Source organism: Mesocricetus auratus, unplaced genomic scaffold, assembly GCF_017639785.1.
Source record: "Mesocricetus auratus isolate SY011 unplaced genomic scaffold, BCM_Maur_2.0 Super-Scaffold_4256, whole genome shotgun sequence".
NCBI lineage: Eukaryota > Metazoa > Chordata > Mammalia > Rodentia > Cricetidae > Mesocricetus > Mesocricetus auratus.
In genome coordinates, this window is record NW_024429182.1 from 54,162,620 (window position 1) to 54,183,808 (window position 21,189).

The 21,189-nt window shown below is 40.7% G+C and overlaps 1 protein-coding gene across 5 annotated transcripts in view; it reads right to left on the bottom strand.

Annotated features, from left to right (window-relative positions):
• The window catches only part of Kmt5b (lysine methyltransferase 5B), a 49,704-nt gene that overhangs the window by 11,141 nt on the left and 17,374 nt on the right, over positions 1-21,189 (bottom strand). For 4 of the 5 annotated variants that reach the window (XM_005064095.4, XM_013113717.3, XM_040750402.1 and 1 more), the window contains exons 2-9: positions 20,047-20,282; positions 12,455-12,602; positions 9,096-9,164; positions 5,570-5,735; positions 4,871-4,980; positions 3,034-3,200; positions 2,771-2,790; positions 2,550-2,686 (exon numbers count right to left, since the gene is read on the bottom strand). In XM_005064095.4, the coding sequence (XP_005064152.1) occupies positions 2,550-2,686; positions 2,771-2,790; positions 3,034-3,200; positions 4,871-4,980; positions 5,570-5,735; positions 9,096-9,164; positions 12,455-12,602; positions 20,047-20,206 (977 nt within the window). In that variant the 5' untranslated portion in view covers positions 20,207-20,282. The remainder of the gene's footprint in view (positions 1-2,549; positions 2,687-2,770; positions 2,791-3,033; positions 3,201-4,870; positions 4,981-5,569; positions 5,736-9,095; positions 9,165-12,454; positions 12,603-20,046; positions 20,283-21,189) is intronic. The other variant, XM_040750393.1, reaches the window with a different exon arrangement.

Here is a 21,189-nt window from a genome sequence, read left to right on the forward strand (position 1 = left end):
GTACTTGGCCACATCAGGTCAAGGGCTGAGATGACCTGAGACCTCAATCACAGACAACTGCCAGCTCTACAGCTCTCATGGAGATTCAGCATGCATCTACAAAAAACCATTTAAAACAACTTTTTAAAAGTCTTTATTTTATGTGCATTAGTGTTTTGCCATGGGTGTCAGGTCCCCCTGAACTGGAGTTATAGGCAGCTGGCAGCTGCCATGTGGGTGCTGGGAATTGAACCAGGATTTGTTTCTGGAAGAGCAGTAAGGGATCTTAACCACTGAGCCATCTCTCTAGTGCCCCCAAAACCACTTTTAAAACTATACTTACAATGACTGTCTCAATCGTTCATTAGCTGCCTGTGGACCTGCATCTGTAGATACACTACGTAGTCAATTCTTCATTTACATTTCCTTTCAAGCAAGCCAAGTTAAAGTACTACATTACCCATTTTACCATGTCTGTCTCTGACAGTAAACCTGCAATGAACACATGTTTTGAAAGCTCATATTTCCATAGAACATGTATGAGCATTTTTAATGTTCTCTGGCAATGTGTGTGCCTAGAAAGGCCATTAGTGGCATCAGAGTCTTTGGAGCTGGAGCTACTGAGGGTTGTGAGCTGCCTGACTCAGAGGCTGACACTGGAACTTGGATCCTTTGAAAAGAACAGTATGCCTCCGGGTGTTGGTGGCACACACCTTTAATCGCAGCACTCAGGAGGCAAAGGTAGGCAGATCTATGTGAGTTTGAGACCAGCCTGGGCTACAGAGCGAGTTCCAGGACAGCCTCCAAAGCAATACAGAGAAACCCTGTCTCGAAAAACAAAGAAACAAGACAAAACAAAACAAAACAAAAAAAAAAAACCCCAAACAAACAAAAAACAAAAAGAAGAGAGCAGTATGTATTCTGAGATGTCTCTTCATCTGCCTTTGACTTGAATCTGGTCATTCAAGCATTTTTGGATTTACTACTTAGGTTATCAAGATCTTTAAAACTCTGAAGTTCAGCAGAAACTTTTTTTTTTGGACACAGGATCATTCCATGTAACCCTAGCTGTCCTAGAACTCGCTCTGTAGACCAGGCTAGCCTACACTCATACCAGATCTGCCTGCCTCTGTCTGAGAGTGTTGGGATTAAAAGTGAATGTTACCATGCCTGACTCAGATACTTTTTTGGTAAAGATTTATTTTCTTTTTAATTATGCATGTGCATATGAATGCACATACCCTCAGAGCACAAAAGAGGGAGTCAGGTCTCCTGGAGCCGCAGGAACAGCCCAACATGGGCGTTAGTAGGAACCAAACTTGAGTCCTGTGAAGAGCAGCACATGCTCTTGAACTTGGAGCCATCTCTCGGCCACTGTGCAGATATTTTTCTAATCATTTTATATTGTTTTTAAACTTTATTTTGAGTCTAGCTTATCTTTCCACAGGATAGGCAGTGCTTACTTCCCATTTACACTAAGATGTCATATATACTTGCTTGTTTTAGAACTCTGTTGGCTATTGTCTACAAATCAAGTTTGATCACAATCACTTTATAATAATCTTTAATATCTGTTAAGGCAACTCTCCTAATTTTTTTAAAGACAGAGTCGCATATACTCTATGTACCAAGAATGACCAGAACTTCTGATTTTCATGCCTCACCTTCTTAGTGCTGTAATTACAAGCATATGCCACCACACCAGCCTCTAATACAACTCTGGGATCTTTCCAGTGTTTCCTGTGCAACTCTGTATCAACTGGACTACATCCCCAACACTCTCCTAATCTTAATTTTTACTGCTGTTTGGTGCTGGAGACTAGGTTTCTCTCATGTCTGTTTTTGAGAGAGAGCTTGCTATGTAGCTTAGGCTTACCTTGAACTTTCTCCAGTGCATCTGCCTCAGTCTCCCAAGTACTGGGATTATAGGCAAAAGTAACCATATGTGGCTTCCACTAATGTTCCTTAGATTTGTTTTTCTTGGTTGTCATCGGGTATACTACTTTGTAAGCTTTAAAATAGTTTTGGTCAATTCTAAAAATAAAGTCTCAAAAAATGTATTATTGTGAAAAGAATGATATCTACATCTTCACAGCTAACATCACAGTTCTTTTTACTCATATCTTTGTTTTTTGGTTTTCGAGACAGGGTTTCTCTGTGTATCAGTCCTGGCTCTCCTGGAACTCACTCTGTAGACCAGGCTGGCCTCAAACTCACGTAGATTCGCTTGCTTCTGCCTCCTGAGTGCTGGGACTAAGGGCGTGTGCCACTATTGCCTGGGTTACTCAGGTCTTATTTTGAGGGCCTATCATCAGATTGTATCTTCCAAAATTCCTCTGGTGAAGTATGTATAGCCAGCACTATTCCCTTCGCATACCCTCAGAAAGCACACTCACTGTGTTCTCCTGAGCATTTCTGTATTGGGTACCACATCTGCTTCTCACACTGCACAGCTGCTGTGCTACAGAGCACCTGTGCTTGCTCCACGTGAAGTGGATGGTCAGGCAGGCCAACATCACAACCATGAGGACAGTCATCATGAAGCTGAAGTGGGAAATCTGATCCTTTACCTTTCACATGTGTAACATTCGCAGAACTCATTATTTTCTCCAAAAAACCCATCTCCATAGTAACAAGAAATTTCTTCTCCAGGTTCAATATCTCTTAGAGCCTTCACACATGCTGTGTCTCGACCAGTCGACACAAACTGAAATAGAAGTAACTTGGTAAGAGTCTCACACCCAAGGCAGACACAGAATCTCTGAGGTATTTGATTTTCTTTTATGCTTACCTTACAGTTAGGTCTGCAATCTGAAAAATGTCCAAAAGAGAAAATCAATTAACTGCTGATAAGATCTGAAACACGAAGTTACAGAATCTGAAAAGGCTTTCCAGACAACTTCACATTTCCATCACTTTAGGTCTTAAGTTACACTGGGCACATTTGATATATCTGAAGACAATGGCCAATCCAAACTCCCCTGAGTATGGCCAGGCCACACTTGTTGTGGGCAGTCAGCCCACACAGCGCAGACGCCTCAGAAGGCAGCTTACCATGATTTATAAATGCAGCAGGACCGAGCCAGAGTTGAGCACAGTTTTTCCTTGTGGAATACATGACACTGAAGTCGTTTTCTCCATGTCTAAGTAGCATGTTCTCCTCAATTTCTGAAAGTTCGGCAATACAACCCACCAGTAATTCTATTTTGTCATTTCGTTTCCTATTTAAAATATGTGATAAAAATTACTAGTAATTATAATAAGGCTTCTTTTAATAAAATAAGCCTTCCCACTAAATAGCAGAAACTGATCAGCCCTGGCTCCACATACTTTGCTGACTGACCCGGAGTCCACCTGGGCATCCTCTGTTCTCTTTTGAGCCCCATGGCCTGATTTCCTATGTGCCTTATCCCCATGAGAGAATGGAAACTCCTCCAGGTCAGGCACTGTGCCACTTGTGACTCTCAACACCCTGCACTGCCTAGATCAGCATCTCATGGGAGGCAAGAGCCCAACTACTTGCTGTACAGTATCACACATTTGTAAATGGGTCCCACAGTAATAGGTTCAGAACTTTGTCATCATCCAGCAGGATACACCACTCACTAGAAATGTTCTGCAAGCCCAAACTAAAAGCTTAACTTTCCTACTAGCCACATCAAGGAAGAAGAAGTGAAATTCCTCTTAATAATGTATTTTAAGCACATATATCCCAAATACTATTTTAGCAGGCAGTCATTATGGGAACTATGAATGAGGAAAAGAACACAATGTGAACTCTGATGTGGTTATCATACAGCAATCTCTTCATTGAGACAGACTATATTTCCAGGACTCCATGAAGTCAGTGGCTACTTTATTGCAAAGTCAACTCTTGAGTCCTAGATCTCAAGCCTGCCACCTATAACACAGGAGCCATCAGACCAGATCAAATCAGCAGCTCAATCACAATCTGAGGCAGAGTCCCTTCATGTACACTCCACCCGAGGAGCTTACTTGGGAATAATGCTCTTTTGCATATTCTATTTTTAAGTACCTAACCCCTCAAATTTTTGCTATTGAAATTCTAAAGAACTGTCAGAGCTGGACGGTGGTGGTGCATGCCTGTAATCCCAAACCCGATACTCAGGAGGCAGAGGTGGGTAGATCTCCATGAGTTCGAGGCCAGCATGATATACAGAGTGAGTTTCAGGACAGCACAGAGAAACCCTGTCTTGAAAAGCCAAACCAAACCAAACAAAAATGGAAAGCAAAACAAAACAAAAACATTTGTCACAGGGACTGCCTTTTTCTTCTGAGACATATAGTAAAGGAATAAGCATTATTAGAAGGAAAGAGAGTCACACCTTCTCTCCTCTTTCTTTCTTCTCTATGACTTTTAAGCCTCTTCTTACTGAGGTTTGACTTTATTTGAGACAGGGTCTCATATATATGAGATCCTTGACTGGCTTGGAACTCACTATGCAGACCAGGCTGACCTTGAACTCACAAAGTTCTGTTTGTCTCTGCTAGGATTAAAAATGACCATTACTATTTTTATTTAAGCTGGCATGCATGCATATTTTTAAGGCTCATGTATTCAAGTGTCTACCTGTTAATCCATCTCGGATTGTTAAGACTCCATCCCCAACCTTTCAGACTGACCATGGAAGCCAGGTAACCGACCCTGCATCCTCCACCTTTCAGCAGTCCAGCATGGAGCAGTCGTTTAGACTCTACACACTGTGGCTTAGAGATGTGACCAGGTCACTCAAGACTTATTTTACTAACCCCTGAATCAACAGGACAGAACACTGCACTTCCCCCCTCAAGGAAAACACTGGCTCTCACTGGACAATTTCAGAGATCTTTAAACAGAAGTACACTGAGTTTTGACTAGTTTAATAATTACCACTCTTTTGTTGCAACTATCTTGGCTCCATTTTGTTCTGAAGAGTATCTATTACAAGGCAATATTTCAAATCCACTGTCAGTCGCAAACATCCGCAAGTAAATAAAGACCTAAAGCAGGGAAAAAAATGTGATAACGATTACCCCATTCTGCTAGACAACTCTCAAAATTCTAAAAATATACCACCAACAACATGTGAACTATTGGGTAGTGAAGTGAAAATTACTTTTAGTCCCAACATCCACACATGTGAGCACCTAATGGCCTAGCTCTACTGTTCTAGACATTCATAATGAATTTTACTCCTAGATGAGCACATTTTTCTCTTGGATTATCAGCCAAAACACCTTCTGAATTACAGATCTTTACATTGAGTGCTTTGATAAAAAACTAACTCAAGAGCTGGGGATGGTCCAGTGGCAGAGCACTGGCCCAGCATGTGCAAGGTCTTAGGTTCAACCTGAAGCTCTATAAATCACCACCACCATCATTATTAGACTTGAAATCTCAGAGTTCATGAATATTCAGGCTTCAGTTTATTTATAAATCTTTGGATTTTTGGGGGGGCTGTAGTCTAGCTGACCCAAATTCACTATGTAACCCAGACTGGCCTCAAATTTGTAACAATCTTCCTGCCTCAACTACTATACCTAGTTCCTACTGGACATAGGTGACCAGCATTAATTGCACTTAACTTACATGTTCCTTGAATAATTTCTCCTGCATTTTGTTTTTGTTGAGAAAATAATGCCGTGCCCATTCACCTGAAGTCAAACATTTGAAGGCTTTCTCTAAATGTTCATCTTTCTTAAAGCGTTCAATTACTTCCTTTAGCTCTTCTTGCCTTCCCTTAATAGGCCGAAATCTGAAAGAAATCAAAATAGCAAGTTTAATTATCTATCACAATTCTTTAAAATTAATTTATGTGCATTATGTGTTTGGCCTGCATGTATATATGTGCACCACATGTATAATTCCATAAAAGGATGTTAGATCCCCAGAAATGAAGGTACAGACAATTTTGACTCCTAGGAACCAAACCTGGGTGCTCTCCAAGAGTACTTTTAACCATTGAATCATTGTCTCCAGCCCCACATCACAATTTTTAAAAATAATTTATTTATTCTTATTTTATATACATTTGTGTTTTTGCCTACATGTATGTCTGTGTGAGAGTATCAGTTGTTAGCTGCCATGTGGGTGCTGGGAATTTAACCGGGGTCCTCGGAAAGAGCAGTCATTGCTCTTAACTGCTGAGCCATCTCTCCAACCCTTCAGCCTTCTTTCCCCCCCACATCACATATCCTACAGTGAGCATTGTTTCTTTTTTTCTTTAAGATTTATTTATTTATTATGTATACAGTATTCTGCCTGCATGTATCCCTGCAGGTCAGAAGAGGGCACCAGATCTCATTACAGATGATTGTGAGCCACCATGTAGTTGCTGGGAATTGAACTCGAGATCTCTGGAAGAGCAGCCAGTGCTCTTAACCTATGAGCCATCTCTCCAGCCCTGGTGAGCATTGTTATAGCAGCAAAGATTTAAAGAAAAAAACAAAACAATAATCTTGATGGTTAAATCATCAATTACTACAGCAATCACCTGAAAAGATCTTCTTTTCTCTTTTGCTCTGTTTGCATATGGTATACATTCGTGTTTACAGGTAAATGCCAAAGGCTGATATTGGGGACAAGGGATAATTTTTTGGTTTTGTTTGTGAGGCAGTACAAGTCAGAAAATGGGAAACAGAGGGAAAGGTAGAACCCAGGGAAAATACTATAAATGGAGTTATTTTGTGCTGATTTTAGCTTTTAGGTAGCTTGACATTAGTAACAATGGAAACTAGGATGAGTGGAAGACATATGAGATAGGCATGAACATGTTGTGTGTCAAGCAAAGACACACAAAACCTGTTAAAACTGCCTAGCTCAGGCAAGTGAGATGGCTTGACAGATAGATAAGGCAATTCACTAAGTCTAATAACCTGAATTTGATTCCTGAGACCCACATAATAGAAAGTTGCCCTCTGACCTCTGTACACACATACACATGCATACACACACTCATTCACTCTCACTAAGTGTGTGTATACAACTATCTCTAATTCATATCTAGCTTATTCTTTTTTTTTGAGTTTAGCCTTTTCTGAAACATGTTCTGTGATGATCTCTGTTTCCCATTTTCTGACTTGTACTGCCTCACAGACAAAACCAAAAAATTATTCCTTGTTAGCCACTAACAAGAATCCTTGTCTCACTTAAAATGTAACATGCTGCTACGCAGTGGTGGTGCAGGCCTTTAGTCCCAACACTTAGGAGAAGCAGGTGGATCTCTGTGAGTTTGAGGCCAGCGTGAGTTCCAGGAAGGCCAGGCGTACACAGAGAAAGCCTGTCTGGAAACAATGAATGATGGTAAGGAATGTGAGGTAGTGAAGATAGTGTTTCAGTGACCCTGAAGATACATAACAACATCACCTGGCCAAACAGCATAAATCAATCCTGTTGTAGCAATACCATGGGAAATAAAAATTATTCAATCACATAAAACTGTTAACAACTATAAAGAGCCAGAGGAAAAGCTACTGCGGACCTTAGAAGCAATTTTTATTTTTGAGACAGTATCTCTCAATTATGTAAATACACTACGTAGACAAGGCTGACCTCAAACTCAGAGATGCACCTGCCTCTGCCAATCATGCCAATCAAGTGCCTCTCTGACTTTTCTAGGAAATACAATCTCACAGCAAACTTTCTGCTCCTCTGGCTCTTACAATCTTTCCACCCCTCTTCCACAGTGACCCTTGAGGCTCAGGTTGAGGCTCAGGTGCAGGAGCTGTGTTGTAACATTAGCTGGGACTGGGTTGCGCAACTCTGCATTGTGATGGGTTGTGGTTTTCTGTAATGGACTCTGTCTGTTTCAAAGACAGGGACTGCACTTCTCTGTGGTAAGGACACATATTTAGAATGCAGTTAGGGACTGTGCTGCTTTAGTAAAGTGGCAGTGGTAGGTTCTCCACCGAGATCCATGACTGCACTCACCCTGGGTAGCTGGCTAGGTTTCCAGTTCAATGTTTTTGTTTGTTTGTTTCTGGTTTTTTGAGACAGGGTTTCTTCTGTGGCTTTTGGAGGCTGTCCTGAAACTAGCTGTTGTAGACCAGGTTGGCCTTGAACTCACAGAGATCCGCCTGCCTCTGCCTCCTGAATGCTGGGATTAAAGGTACATGCCACCACCGCCCAGCTTCCAGTTCCATGTTAGTCTGTCCACATAATAAGTTCCAGATCAGTCCAGGCTATATACTGAGATCCTGTGTCTTAATATATTTATTAGTAATTATAACACTTTTCATTGCTAAAAAGGTCTCCCTTGTGGGATTGGAAAGATGGGTCAGTACTTCAGACCCTTGTTGTTGTTCTTAGAGTCTTAAGTTCTGTTCCTAGCATCCACATCTTTTTCTGGTTTTGGTTTCTATGTAGCCCTAGCTGGCTTTGTACTTAGAGATCCGCCTGCCTCTGCTTCCCTATTGCTGGGATTAAAGGGCCATACCAATGTTGTTTGTTTTTAATTTGTTTAAATTGTTAATTTTTTTTCTGTTCTTTTTCTTTTCTTTTCTTTTCTTTTTTCTTTTTTTTTTTTTTTTTTTTTTTTTTTTTGGTTTTTCGAAACAGGGTTTCTCTGTGGCATTGGAGTCTATCCTGGAACTAGTTCTTGTAGACCAGACTAAATTATTAATTTCTAAGACTATACTTTTTTTCCCCTTCTCTTCTCTCTTTCTCTCATTTTTCAAAGGCAGGGTTCTTACCATGTAGCCCTAACTGCCATGGAACTTACTATGAAGACCAACCAGGCTAGCCTCAAACTCACAGAGATCTGCCTGGCTCTGCCTCCAAGCAAGACCATACTATTTAAAATTTTACTAAATGTTTTAAAAGTCCTATTTTGGGGGCTGGAGAGACGGCTCAGTGGTTAAGAGCACTGGCTGCTCTTCTGTCCTAGCACCCACATGATGGCCACTCATAACAATCTGAAGCACCAGTTCCAGGAATCTGACACCCTCATGCAGACATACATGTAGGCAAACTACTAATGCACATAAAACAAAAATAAATAAATAATTTTTAAAAAGTCCTATTTCAATGATATGGCAAATGGCTTGGTGTTATGGAACATTACTTGGGACAGAACCATAGGCTGGTGCCTTGTTTGTTTGAAAGGTGAGCTACCTACCTTACAGGGTTGTTGTGAGAAAAACTGTCAGCTTTTGAAATATGTCTTGAGCTCCTCGAAGGAAAGGCGCTATACAAATGCAAACAAACAACAATAAAGACTATTTGTGCAATCGGTATTCATCATCTCTAAACATTCACTGTAGCACAAATTTTTAAAACACCAATATGTAAAATTTTATGAATACACAGGGATATTCCAGATAGCAATGTCAGGTTATTAAAATCTTTTCTTCCCATAATACAACTTTACCACTGATTTGAAATTTTTTTTCTTATTTATTCTAGTCAAGCATCCAATTTGAAATGATATGTATAAAGCCAATTTATAAATGTATATCAAGGAGAGGATATGCATAAGCAAACACAGAGTAGGATAAAGACTACACAGCTATAAAGATGAAAGACATTAAGGCTACTTTAGACTGGAAAATAATTAAGAAAAGCTTCAAAGGAAAAGTCCCAAACAATAATTATTGCTTCATAAACATCTATTCTTTGGTCTGCATCTGTGTAGTTCCACCTGTCCTGGAACTCACTCTGTAGACCAGGCTGGCCTCGAACTCAGAGACGCACCTGCCTCAGCTAGGATTAAAGGCAAGCACCACTACCATCTGGCTTCAATTCCCTTTTAAAAACATCAGAGGTATTGTCCATAACTCTAGTTTCCTGTTATTTTTTTTTAGTTTTTAATTTTTTAAAAACTCATTTATTTTTATTTTATGTGCATTGGTGTTTTGCCATGGGTGTATGGTCCCCTGGAACTGGAGTTACAGACAGTTGTGAGCTCTTAACTGCTGAGCCATCTCTCCAGCCCTAATGTCCTATTACAAAGAAAACGTAAGTTTCATAGCTGACAAGAAGCAATTCAAAAATCCCAGCAAATGAAAATTTGTGTTTTACATTTACCATGCTCTTGTGATATAGCTCTGCCCTATTAGTGGGTAAATGCTAAGACACTAAGAGCCAAGCATGGGGCTGCTGCACACCTTTAACATAGCATTCAGGAGGCCAAGGTAGGAGAACTATGAATATGAGGCCAGCTTTGGCTATATAGCAAGACCCTGACTCAAAACCAAAATCAACACATGAAACGTCAAAGCATAAGCATTCAAAACAGCACTGACTTTGTAAATTCTCAAATCATAAAACTACTACTGCTTTAAAACACATTCTTCAAAGCACACTGAACGATTAAGAGAGGAGGCAAAAAGTAGAAGACAAGTAGAGCTGAGATTATAGGTCAGTGGTAGAGTCTTGCTTAGCAGTTGTAAGCCCATCCCAAGAGCCATGGACACGCAGAGGAAAGAGACAGAGACAAGAGACTTCCTCATCACAGCTTGCATGGAGTTGCTGAAACTCCTGTGTGAGGAAGCCATCAACTGCACAAGGAGCCCTGAAAAGCCTGGGGCCATGCTGGAGGTGGAGCATTCCTACTCCCCCAGGCTGGCTCAGCTGAGTAGAATAAATGCTACACTGACTTTAGGTGCTCCAGCTTCTATGGGAACAGAACACAATTAACGCAGGAGTTCTCCATTCAAGAAGGTCAAGAGCATTAATAAATGTGACAATACTGAAATTTTCTCCCTCCCTTCCATTTTCTTTCTCTCTCTGTACTCCCCACTTGATAGGTGAACACTCCAGTGAGCCACACCCTTAGCCATCTAAACTTCATTTTGTGACGACATGGTTTTCAGTGAGCCTCAGGAAACCTAGGTTATAAATACAGAGCAGAAGCTTGTTAGAAATAACAGAATTGGGGCTCGAGAGATGGCTCAGAGGTTAAGGGCACTGGCTGCTCTTCCAGAGGTCCTGAGTTCAATTCCCAGCAACCACATGGTAGCTCACAACCATCTATAATGAGATCTGGTGCCCTCTTCTGTCATGCAGGCACACATGAAGGAGACAGAACCCCGTATACATAATAAATAAAATCTTTTTTTTTTTTTTGGTTTTTTCGAGACAGGGTTTCTCTGTGGCTTTGGAGGCTGTCCTGGAACTCACTCTGTAGACCAGGCTGGCCTCGAACTCACAGAGATCTGCCTGCCTCTGCCTCCCAAGTGCTGGGATTAAAGGCGTGTGCCACCAACGCCCGGCAATAAATAAAATCTTTTTTTTATTATTATTTTTATTATTTTTTTTTTATAAATAAAATCTTAAAAAAAGGAAAAAAAAAAGAAAGAAAGAACAGAATCCCAGTTTCCATCCATGGGCTGAGGAATACCAGTGGCCCAGAGAGAAATCACAATACTTCCTACTAGGGAGCCAGTGGCAGGTATAACCATTCATCCTCTGGAACAGAGTTTGGGTTTCAGAACAATCTTACACAAATCAATAAAACTTCTGTTCTGATACTAATAGAGTAACTTTCTGAAATGTTCCATATGCCTCTGTAACTCAACATAAGACAACTTAAGTAATCTACTTATTTCAAAAAACACAAGAAAGCCAGGATACAACTAGACTGAAACCCCATCAGGATCATTTTCCAGGAGAATGAGACCAATCTTGTTAAGGAGAAGAACTGGACTCAAAGCCGTGTAATGTAAGTAAAGTTGAGAGCTGGTACAAGGGTGTAGCCTCAGCTCCTTTCCAGTGTTCCACTTCAGTTCAGTGACTGACTCATGGTGGCAAGAATCATGGCATTACAAAGGCACCTTGGTGCTGCCATTCTTTCTAGGTATAAAACAGACCTGGTGAGAAAAACTATGTCTTGTCTCACTTCTAGAAAGGGACAAATCTGAGGAAAGGGTATGCATGGCTTCCTTCCAGTTCCTGTTTCCACTGACAATCAGAGGTTATTGACCTGGTTTTTCAATTCTTCCTGGATGATCATGGACACCAGACTACAAGAAGCCTGTGTATGTATGATGGAGATGAGAAGGAATGGGACCAGTTTGTGTCTCATCTCTAAATCCCTAGTGGCACCATTTCCACCAGATCCAAAACCCTTTGCCACAGAAGCAAAGACAGAAAGAACTTAAAAGATGATCTTAGTATCTTTTCCAAGGAGAGATGATACTTAAGATGTCAAAGAACCAGATCTGGGCATGGTAGTGCACGCCTAGCACTCAGAAAGTGAATCAATCTCTCTCTCTCCCTCTCCCTCTCCCTCTCCCTCTCTCTCTCTCTCTCACACACACACACACACACACACACACCACACACACACACACACACACACACACACACACACACACACACACACGATCCCACATTCCACTTGCTTCTCTTGGCTCAAAGAAAACTCTTCTGCATTGAAGAACTTTACTGAACTTTACCTTTTATTGTTATTATAATTCTGAATAAGTAAGATTTTGATCATTACTGTTTCTATGCAGGAAAAAGACTTAAAGTTACCTAGTATTCATTTTGTGTGTCTGAAAACCTAAATAGGGATCAAGAACCAAACTGGTTGCTAAGTCGTCGTTCTCACAGAGCTCCTTGGCGGACATTCCAGAGGATGGCACATAGCGACTCTGCCCTTCAAATCCTGAGTTACCATGACCTGTGAAAAGCAAAAGAAAGAAATGCAACTAGGTGAAAACTACTCAATATGCTTTAAAATCCCCACTGCATCCAAACTGGCATCATTAGCTGGAGTTATGTCAATCACTGTTAGTGAGTAAGAAGTCAGTATCCCTTACATAAAACAGAAAACCAGACGCAGTAAATCCAACCATTGAGAGAAGGTGGGCAGCTGACAGTATCTGATAGGGCTGGGGGAGAAGGAAGCAAAAGGGATGCAAAGTGTCATCAAGAAAGGCCACAAATGTGGATCCCAGAAAACACAGGTCTGAAGGAAGCTGGGCTTCCTGCTTTTGGGCAGGTGAATGACCAATATCCTCTTTTTATGGGTAACTGAGGACCAGAGGTTAAAACACTTGCCTGGAATTACAGTTGTGCAGAAGCAGGAAAAGAAGTGGAATGAAAATGAGAGGCTTATTTCTATCCAACTTCTGTTTGAGAGAATTCTTAATGAGAAGCCTAATTGGATAGCATAAGTGGTTGAATATCACTGTGGGGAAGCAATGCAGAGAAGGCATGCACAGGAACAAAGCTTCATCGGTGCTGGTGAAGGCTAATGGGTACAGTGTTCAGCCTGCTCCTGGAATCAGCACATAATTTACAGAGTGCTGAGTTTAGTATAAGTTTAGGTTCTCAAAAACAGCACATGGAGAATGAAACACAATGGGAAGATTAACCTTTTCATCCATTCTTTCACAAAATAAACACATGAGTCCTTGTTAAAGGCTAGGTATATGATGTTTACAATCAAAATGTTTGCATATAGGCATGTGAAAAGTTATCTAAGAGACTAGAGAGATACCTCAGTCATTAAGAGCACTGGCTACTCTCTCAGAGGACTGAGGTTCAATTCCCAGCACCCATAACAGCTCATAACTGTCTGTAGCAGCAACCCAGGGAATCTGACTCCTTTTTTTTTTTTTTTTTTTTTTTTTTTGAGACAAGGTTTCTCTGTGTATCCCTGGCTGTCCTGGAACTCACTCTGTAGACCAGGCTAGTCTCAAACTCAGAGATCCTCCTGCCTCTGCCTCTTGAGTGCTGGGACTGAAGGCACACACTACCATCATGAAGCACAGGATCTGACTTTCAAAGGCACCAGGCATATATACAGATATACCAGTGGGCAAAACACCCATACACATAAAAATCACAATATCACAATAACAAAAAGCAAAGAAATCTAAATTGTTGCCTGAGTCAAACCTAGGCATATATATATGCCTAACCCTGCTACATTTGAAATAAAATTGATTTTCAATACGATTCACCAGGTAAAACAAACAATTCAATAGTTAATAGATTCACAGAAATATTCTCTCACTACCATCCCATCTTGACCCAAAAGAAGCCTTAGTGTATTCCCCACTGCTCAGACTGTAGCAACCACTAATCTACTCTCTTTCCATTTGCCTGTTCTGAAAACATCCCATGGCAGAATCATAGTATGTGTGATCCTCTGTGACTTCTTCCATTTGGCATAGTTCATTATGTTACACTACTTATCATTTTTGTCCTTGTGGTTAACAATTACTCCACTTCAGCTGGTAAGCACACCTGAGCTGTTTCCATTTCGGGACTTTTATGGATAATGACGCTACCAACCTCTGTGTAAAAAAACTGTGTGTTCACAAAGTCTTCCCATTGGGGATCACAATTCCACCAGAGCAGGGAGGGGAGAGTCCAAGGCTCCCAATCCTTGCCAACAGCAGGTACTGCCTGTCATCTTGATTCTTGCTGTCCTGGTGGCAGTGAAGTGGTACTTTGGAGTTTTGATTTGCATTCTATGCTGACTAAATAAATATGCTACTGGCTGCTTGTGTATCTCTGGAACAACATGTCTACTCAGATCTTTACTCCACTTTAAAATTGGATTTTTGTCTTTTACTTTGTCATTCAAGAGATCTTTGTATGTTATAGAGCTGGCCCTTTGTAGACATATGATATGGAATTAATTTCCCTACTTTGTGGTTGTCTTTTCATTTTTTTGGTATTTCCTTTAACATATGGTTTGTAATTTTGAATTTTTTCTTGTTTCTTGTGTTTTTAATGTCCTATTTAAAAGAACATTGCCTAATGTAAAGTCAGGACCTGGGACTTTCAATTTTTCACACACACAATATGACAGGTTCCTTCACTCTGGATACAGAGCTCTGATTCTTCTTAATTGTATTTTTCCTGACACACTATTAAAAAGCAACAACAAAAAAACCAAAACAAAACAAAAAACAGGGCTGGGGATGCAGCTCAGCAAGCCATCTTTCCTCTGTGAACAGATCAAAACCGTGAGATTTACTCTGGTTCTCAAATCTATTCCAGGAGCACAGACGCACTGGATGACCCTTGTGTTGATTACTGTAGCAGTTAGGAAGTTTTTTGTTTTTTATTTATTCATTATGTAACAGTGTTCTGCCTGACTATATACCTGCTAGCCAGAAGAGAGCACTAGATCTCATTACAGATGGTTGTAAGTCACTATGTGATTGTTGGGAATTGAACTCAGGACCTCTGGAAGAGCGGTCAGTATTTTTTTTTTTTTTTTTTTTGGTTTTTCGAGACAGGGTTTCTCTGTGGCTTTGGAGGCTGTCCTGGAACTCACTTAGTAGACCAGGCTGGCCTCGAACTCACAGAGATCCGCCTGCCTCTGCCTCCCAAGTGCTGGGATTAAAGGCGTGCGCCACCAATGTCCGGCCAGTATTCTTAACTGCTGAGCCACCTCTCCAGCCTGCTAAGGAAGTTTTGAAATAGAAGAACCATAGTTTCCTAACTTGGTTTTCCCCAACCCCAAACATTGCATGCTATTCTGGGTTCCTTGTATTTCTGTATTTTAGGATTTGCCATTTTTTCTAATATGCCAGTTGAGATTGTGACACCTGAAGAATATTGCCATTTGTCGTCTCATCAATGAACATATTCGGTCTTCAATTTTTTTCAACAATGTTTTTCAATTTTCAGGAATACATTTAATACTTTGTAGATTCTTATTGCTCTTTGGATAGCACTGTAAATGAGATGTTTGTTGGTAGTGTTTGGGGCCAAACCCAGAACATCCTACATGATAAGTGAATCACTCCATCACAAAGTTATACCCTCAGTTGTTGTTGTTTTGTTTTGTTTTTTTCTGTATCTTCCATGGTTTTTCAAGATAAGCTTCTCTGTATAGCTCTGGCCATCCTGGAACTTGTAGACATGGCTGGCTTTGAACTCATAGTGATCTGCCTGCCTCTGTCTCCCAAGTGCTGTAACTAAAGGCATGTGTCACCACATCTGGTCAGTTTTTTATTTTTTTGAGCAAGGTTCTTGCCATGTAGTCTAGGCTGGTCTTGAATTTTTAGCAATTCCCCTGCCTCACCCTTTAGAATGCTGGGATTAGTAAATGAAATTTTCTTAACTCTATCTCTATATTTTTATTTGTTTATTTCTTCCTCTTGTTTTGTTTTTCAAGACAGGGTTTCTCTGTGTGTCCGAATGGCCTGGAACATACCCTGTAGACCAGGCTGGCCTTTAATTCGGAGATCCATCTGCCTCTGCCTCCCAAGTGCTGGTTTGTTTTCTTTTCTGAGAACAGAATTTTGTTATATAGCACAGACTGACTTCAAACTCAGGCAATCCTCCTGTCTCTAAGATTATAAGCATGTGCCACTATGCCCAGCTCTGTACTTCATACATATATGTGTGCCTGTGTGAGTTTATTTGTACCACATGTGGGAGCCTGCCAAGGTCAGAAGAGGGTGCTAGACCCTAAACTTAAGTTCTCTAAAAGAACAGTAAACCCATTTAACGGCCGAACCACCTCTCCAGCCCTGTACATTATTTTTGATGAACTGAAACAGTTTTCTAAATTCACTCTGCAGCTGCTGTTCAGAGAGAGTAAGATAATATGCCTAACTCGTGCTTGTTCTATAAGTGACTTCCTGGGTGTGTGCAAGAGACAAAGGTAAAAAAGGCTCACTGTCTTGTTTTGTTGAGAAAGGGTCTCAAGTAGTCCAGAATGCCACTACACTCACTGTATAGCTGAGGATGACCTCCATCTTCCTGCCTACATCCCCCAATTCTAGAATTATAGGCATGGGCCACCATTAACTTCATTTCTAGATGGCTCATTCAAAGACTAACTCTGAGGGGTCAGAGAGATGGCTCAGTAAGAAAAGTAACTGCTGGGCAAGCAAAGGATCTAAATTCAGATCTCCAGCATCTACATAAAAGCCAGGGGTAGTATTACACATTTGTAACCCTAAAGCTAAAGGATGGAGTTAGAAGGATCCCTGGAGCTCATTTTTGGGCAGCCAATCTAGTCAACCAAATCGATAAGTTCCAGGTTCAGTAAGAGTCCCTGTCTCAAAAAGTAAGATGGGTATTTGCAACCAAAACTGACAGGTTAACCTGAGTTCAATCCCCAAGGTCTACATTCTGGAGAGAACTGACTTCTCTGAGTTGTCTTCTGACCTCTACATGCACACTATGACACTGCACATATATACACCAACACACACACATTAAATAAGTGCTAAATTTTAAAACATGATGAAGAATGATAAAAGAGACTTCTGGTTTCTACATGTGTATTACATACACATACACCACACACACAGACACATCACAAATACAAGTATAGTCTGAGCAAATGGTTCAGTGGGTTGATTTTAGACCTCTACACCCATGTAAAAGTTGGGTACAGTGGTGTGGTGTGATGTGGTGTGTTTATAACCTAGCATCAGAGGAAGATGGGGACAGAGAAGACCAACCCAGGGGCTTGCTGACCAGTTAATCTAGCCAAAAGAGTAAGTTCCAAGTTCACTTAAGACACTGTTTCCATTCTTGGCAGTGATGGCACACAAACCCCAGCACTAGGGAGGCAGAGGCAGGTGGATTACTGTGAGTTAGAGGCCAGTCTGGTCGACAAAGTGAGTTCCCAGACAGGCTTCAAAGCTACACAGAGAAACCCTGTGTCGAAAAACAAAAACAAAACAAAACAAACAAAAATACACTCCATTTCCAAAAGTATAGAGTGATAGAGGAAGGCATATGTCAACCTCTGTCCTAAACCTATACATTCACCTATAACTACAACCACATGTACCTTTAAAAAAAAAGTAGAGAGTGTCGAAGACATACAACATCTATTTCAGGCTTCCACACGTGTGCATGGATACCTGAATGCATTCCTGCACTTGTCTACAGGAGAACATTCTCACTCTCTCACCTCTCACTCTCTCCTCTCTCTCTCTCTCCCTTTCTTTAGTGCTTGGGAATGAAATCCCAAGGCCTCAGAGATGGGATTCTAGGTAAATGGTATACTAGCTGGATTCCATCATCAAACTGGTTTGCTAGCATTTTGTGAAAGATATACTTCTGTTCATATTCAGAAGCAATATTAGTATGTACTTTTCTTGTGATGTCTATCTAGTTTTGGCATCAGGGTAAGAAAATGAGTTATAAGTATTCCTAAGATATCTCAGAGAATTCATCAATGAAGTCCTCTGGGCCTGAAATTTCCTTTGTGGGTAGGCTCTGCTGATTTTAAATGACTGCTTGCTAAAAATGTATTTGGGTTTATTTTTTCCCAACCTGGCCTTGAACTCACAGAGATCCTCTTCCTCTGCCTCCCAAGTGCTGGGATTAAAGTGTGTCACCTTACTCAACTTGCTTTCCTTTTTGTTTCTTTGAATTAATAGTCATTTATGAAGGTGTACTAGTAAATTTGTATTGATTCTAATTTTCACTCTATGGTAGAAATTTTTATGACTTCAATCTTTTTAAGTTTGCTTATACTTGTTACATAGCCTGGCATGATGTGTCCTGGAGGATGTTTCATGTATACTTGAGAATAAGGAATATAACACTGTTGGTTAATAGAATGTTCTACTGATATCTGATTAGTTGATTTTCAGGGCTGTTTAAATCTACCCTTTTCCTGTTCACCTTTGGCCTATTGTTGGTCCCAATGCTGAAAGTAGATTGCTGTAGTACCCAATTTCCTGCTGCACTGTCCACTTTCTCTCCAGGGCTGTCAGCGTTTAGCTTTGTGTGTTCTGGGCCCTGGTTTTAAGTCAGGTTCCACTATCTTCTTTGACATGAACATTTTGTACTCCTTCTCTTCTGTCACTAGCTCTCTCTCTGTACCATTCATCCCACATAATGCTGTCTTCACAATGTGTATTTTCAACAGTTTAACTTAAAATAAAATGTCTTAGTAAAACTTTTTATGCACAAGAATAGGCCAACAATTTTATTTAAAAACTTCAAAAATGCCTAGTTTTCTGACCACAGCAATACCACTGAGAGGGCAGTTTTCAGCCCATGCTGACAACAATCATAGGGGAAGCTGGTGTCCATGCAGAAAAGAACCAGTTTTTGGGCTCTCTCATATTCTTAATTTCAAACAGGAATTATATTTTCCACAGAAACACTGATCTGAGCAGATCTGGAAAGAGTAAAGGCACCTGAGCCCAATAAACAGCTGTTAAGGAGAAAATGCACCAGAATTCATATTCGTCTTTTGAACACACAGAAAACAGCAGGCCAGCCCCAACACAACTGAGAAACTTCCATAGTGGTTAACTGATGTTAGGAAAGGCAGAAATTGAAAAAGAGTCATCCTTAATATGGGCAGATACTTCTTAATAATAAATCCTGTAGCTATCAGGCATAGGCTTGTTCTAGGGTATTTTATTGTGAAGGGGAGACAGAAAACAGAAATCATCCTACAGTTTCTTCATTTCTCAAAAAAAGTAGCTGCATTCCCACCAAAAACCATAGAGGGTCAGAAGTAACCCTCAAAGGGTTTCCCTGTCACTCAGCAGTTCATGAAACCTGAACAGATGGCAAGGACTGTGAAGGTGTCCTAAATGTCATTTCATCTCCATTCACTCCTCATCTAAAATTGATGAGTGTATGTTTCAGTTTGCTCCATGAAGCAGTTATGCAAGTTACAGCAAGACATTTATTTATACTTAAATATAAGAAATTCAGTAGTAGCATTTATAAAGAAAAAAAACCCCTACAGAACAGACAAACTTTCTATAAAGTATGAGTAAATAAGTATCACAGATATTACATAATGCATGAAACTTAAGTTTTACATTTTGCAAGCTAAGAATCAAAACTGCTATTGTGTCTGTTTAAGTTTTTCATTTTACATACTAACAATCAAAACTGCTATTGTGTTTGGAGGCTGAAGCAGGAGGACCACTTGAGCCCAGGAGGAGTTTAAGTCAAACCTGGACAACATAATGGGACACATACACACACACCCCCGAAAAAGAAAAGAAAAAAAAACCAAAAGAATCAAGATGGACTTCTGAGAATGAAAAGGCTCGACTGTTGGCTGTGAGAATAGAGGAAAGTGTGATGACAAGAGGCACACGGAAGCTGAAGGGAACAAAGTTGCACCACAATCAAAACAGTGAAATGAAGTGTGTACATACATCTGTTGGACCGCCTCTCAACGGCGTTTCTGCCAGTCTTCAGGGTGTCCTTGCCCGAGTGCTGCAATTTTGATTGATTCTGCTGATGGTCATTAGACAACTTGCCTCCATTTCTCCTGCCATTCACCACCATGTTCTTGGAGTCTCCCAACCACTTCATACCCACAGACAGCCTGACCCAGGAGCATTTAGTCACTCTCTTCAGATAGCTTAGAGAAAAATTTCAATGTTCTCTCCTAACAGAAACAAAACATGAAAAACAAAACAAAATGGGGAGGTAAATATATGAAAGACCATGTCAACAGACCGTAAGACACTCAGACCTCTCTTGTTTCCCTTCAACCACCACATGTCAGTCTCAGGACCGGAGTGCCCCAAACTTCCCACAGCCATCCTCTGCTCCATAAACATTTCCTTCCCAGTTACCAAGAGCGGAGACCCATGATTGCCTGAGCACAGCTCAAGAACCCGCTGATGCAATGGTAATGTTCTAGGAAATCTTAGTAAACTACAAGGGAATTAACCCTTGTCCCTAGGAAAGCTTAGGAAAGGGCATCAAGGTGAAGTTCTGCCTACCCCAGAACTCTTTTACTTACAGGGTAAGAAACTGACCAGCACCAAGCCTGATTTCCAGGCCCCAACAGGCAGAAAGCAAAAAACCAGTTCTCCCAAGTTGTTCTCTTACCTCCAGATCCATGATATGAATTTCCTATCTTTCTGCTATTTGAGTCATTTAAGGACCCATATTCAAGTACTAGAGTCATACCCATTTGGAAACATGTGCCTCACTGTGCTTCTCAATGGCAAGAAAATTGGTGGAAGCAATTTATGCACAGTGTTCTTCATCATCTGAACCTTAATGATCTGTATTTTGGGATGGGGTCTGATAGGTCACAAATGCGGCTGTTAATAGAATGCGTGACAATGCTGCTTGTGGTGTCACCTCACTAAGGATTGACACTTTAGTCTGAGTCAGAGTACAGAGCACAAGTGAAAACATACAAAACTGCAGAACCTCAGAATTGAAGGAGTCTGCAAGTACAAACACAACTCCCATCAGTGGACAGCTGAAATGTTGCAGCTAGTCTGCAACAGAAACAAAGCAACTCAGCACTTCAGCCACTGCACTCCTGGCTCTATCAA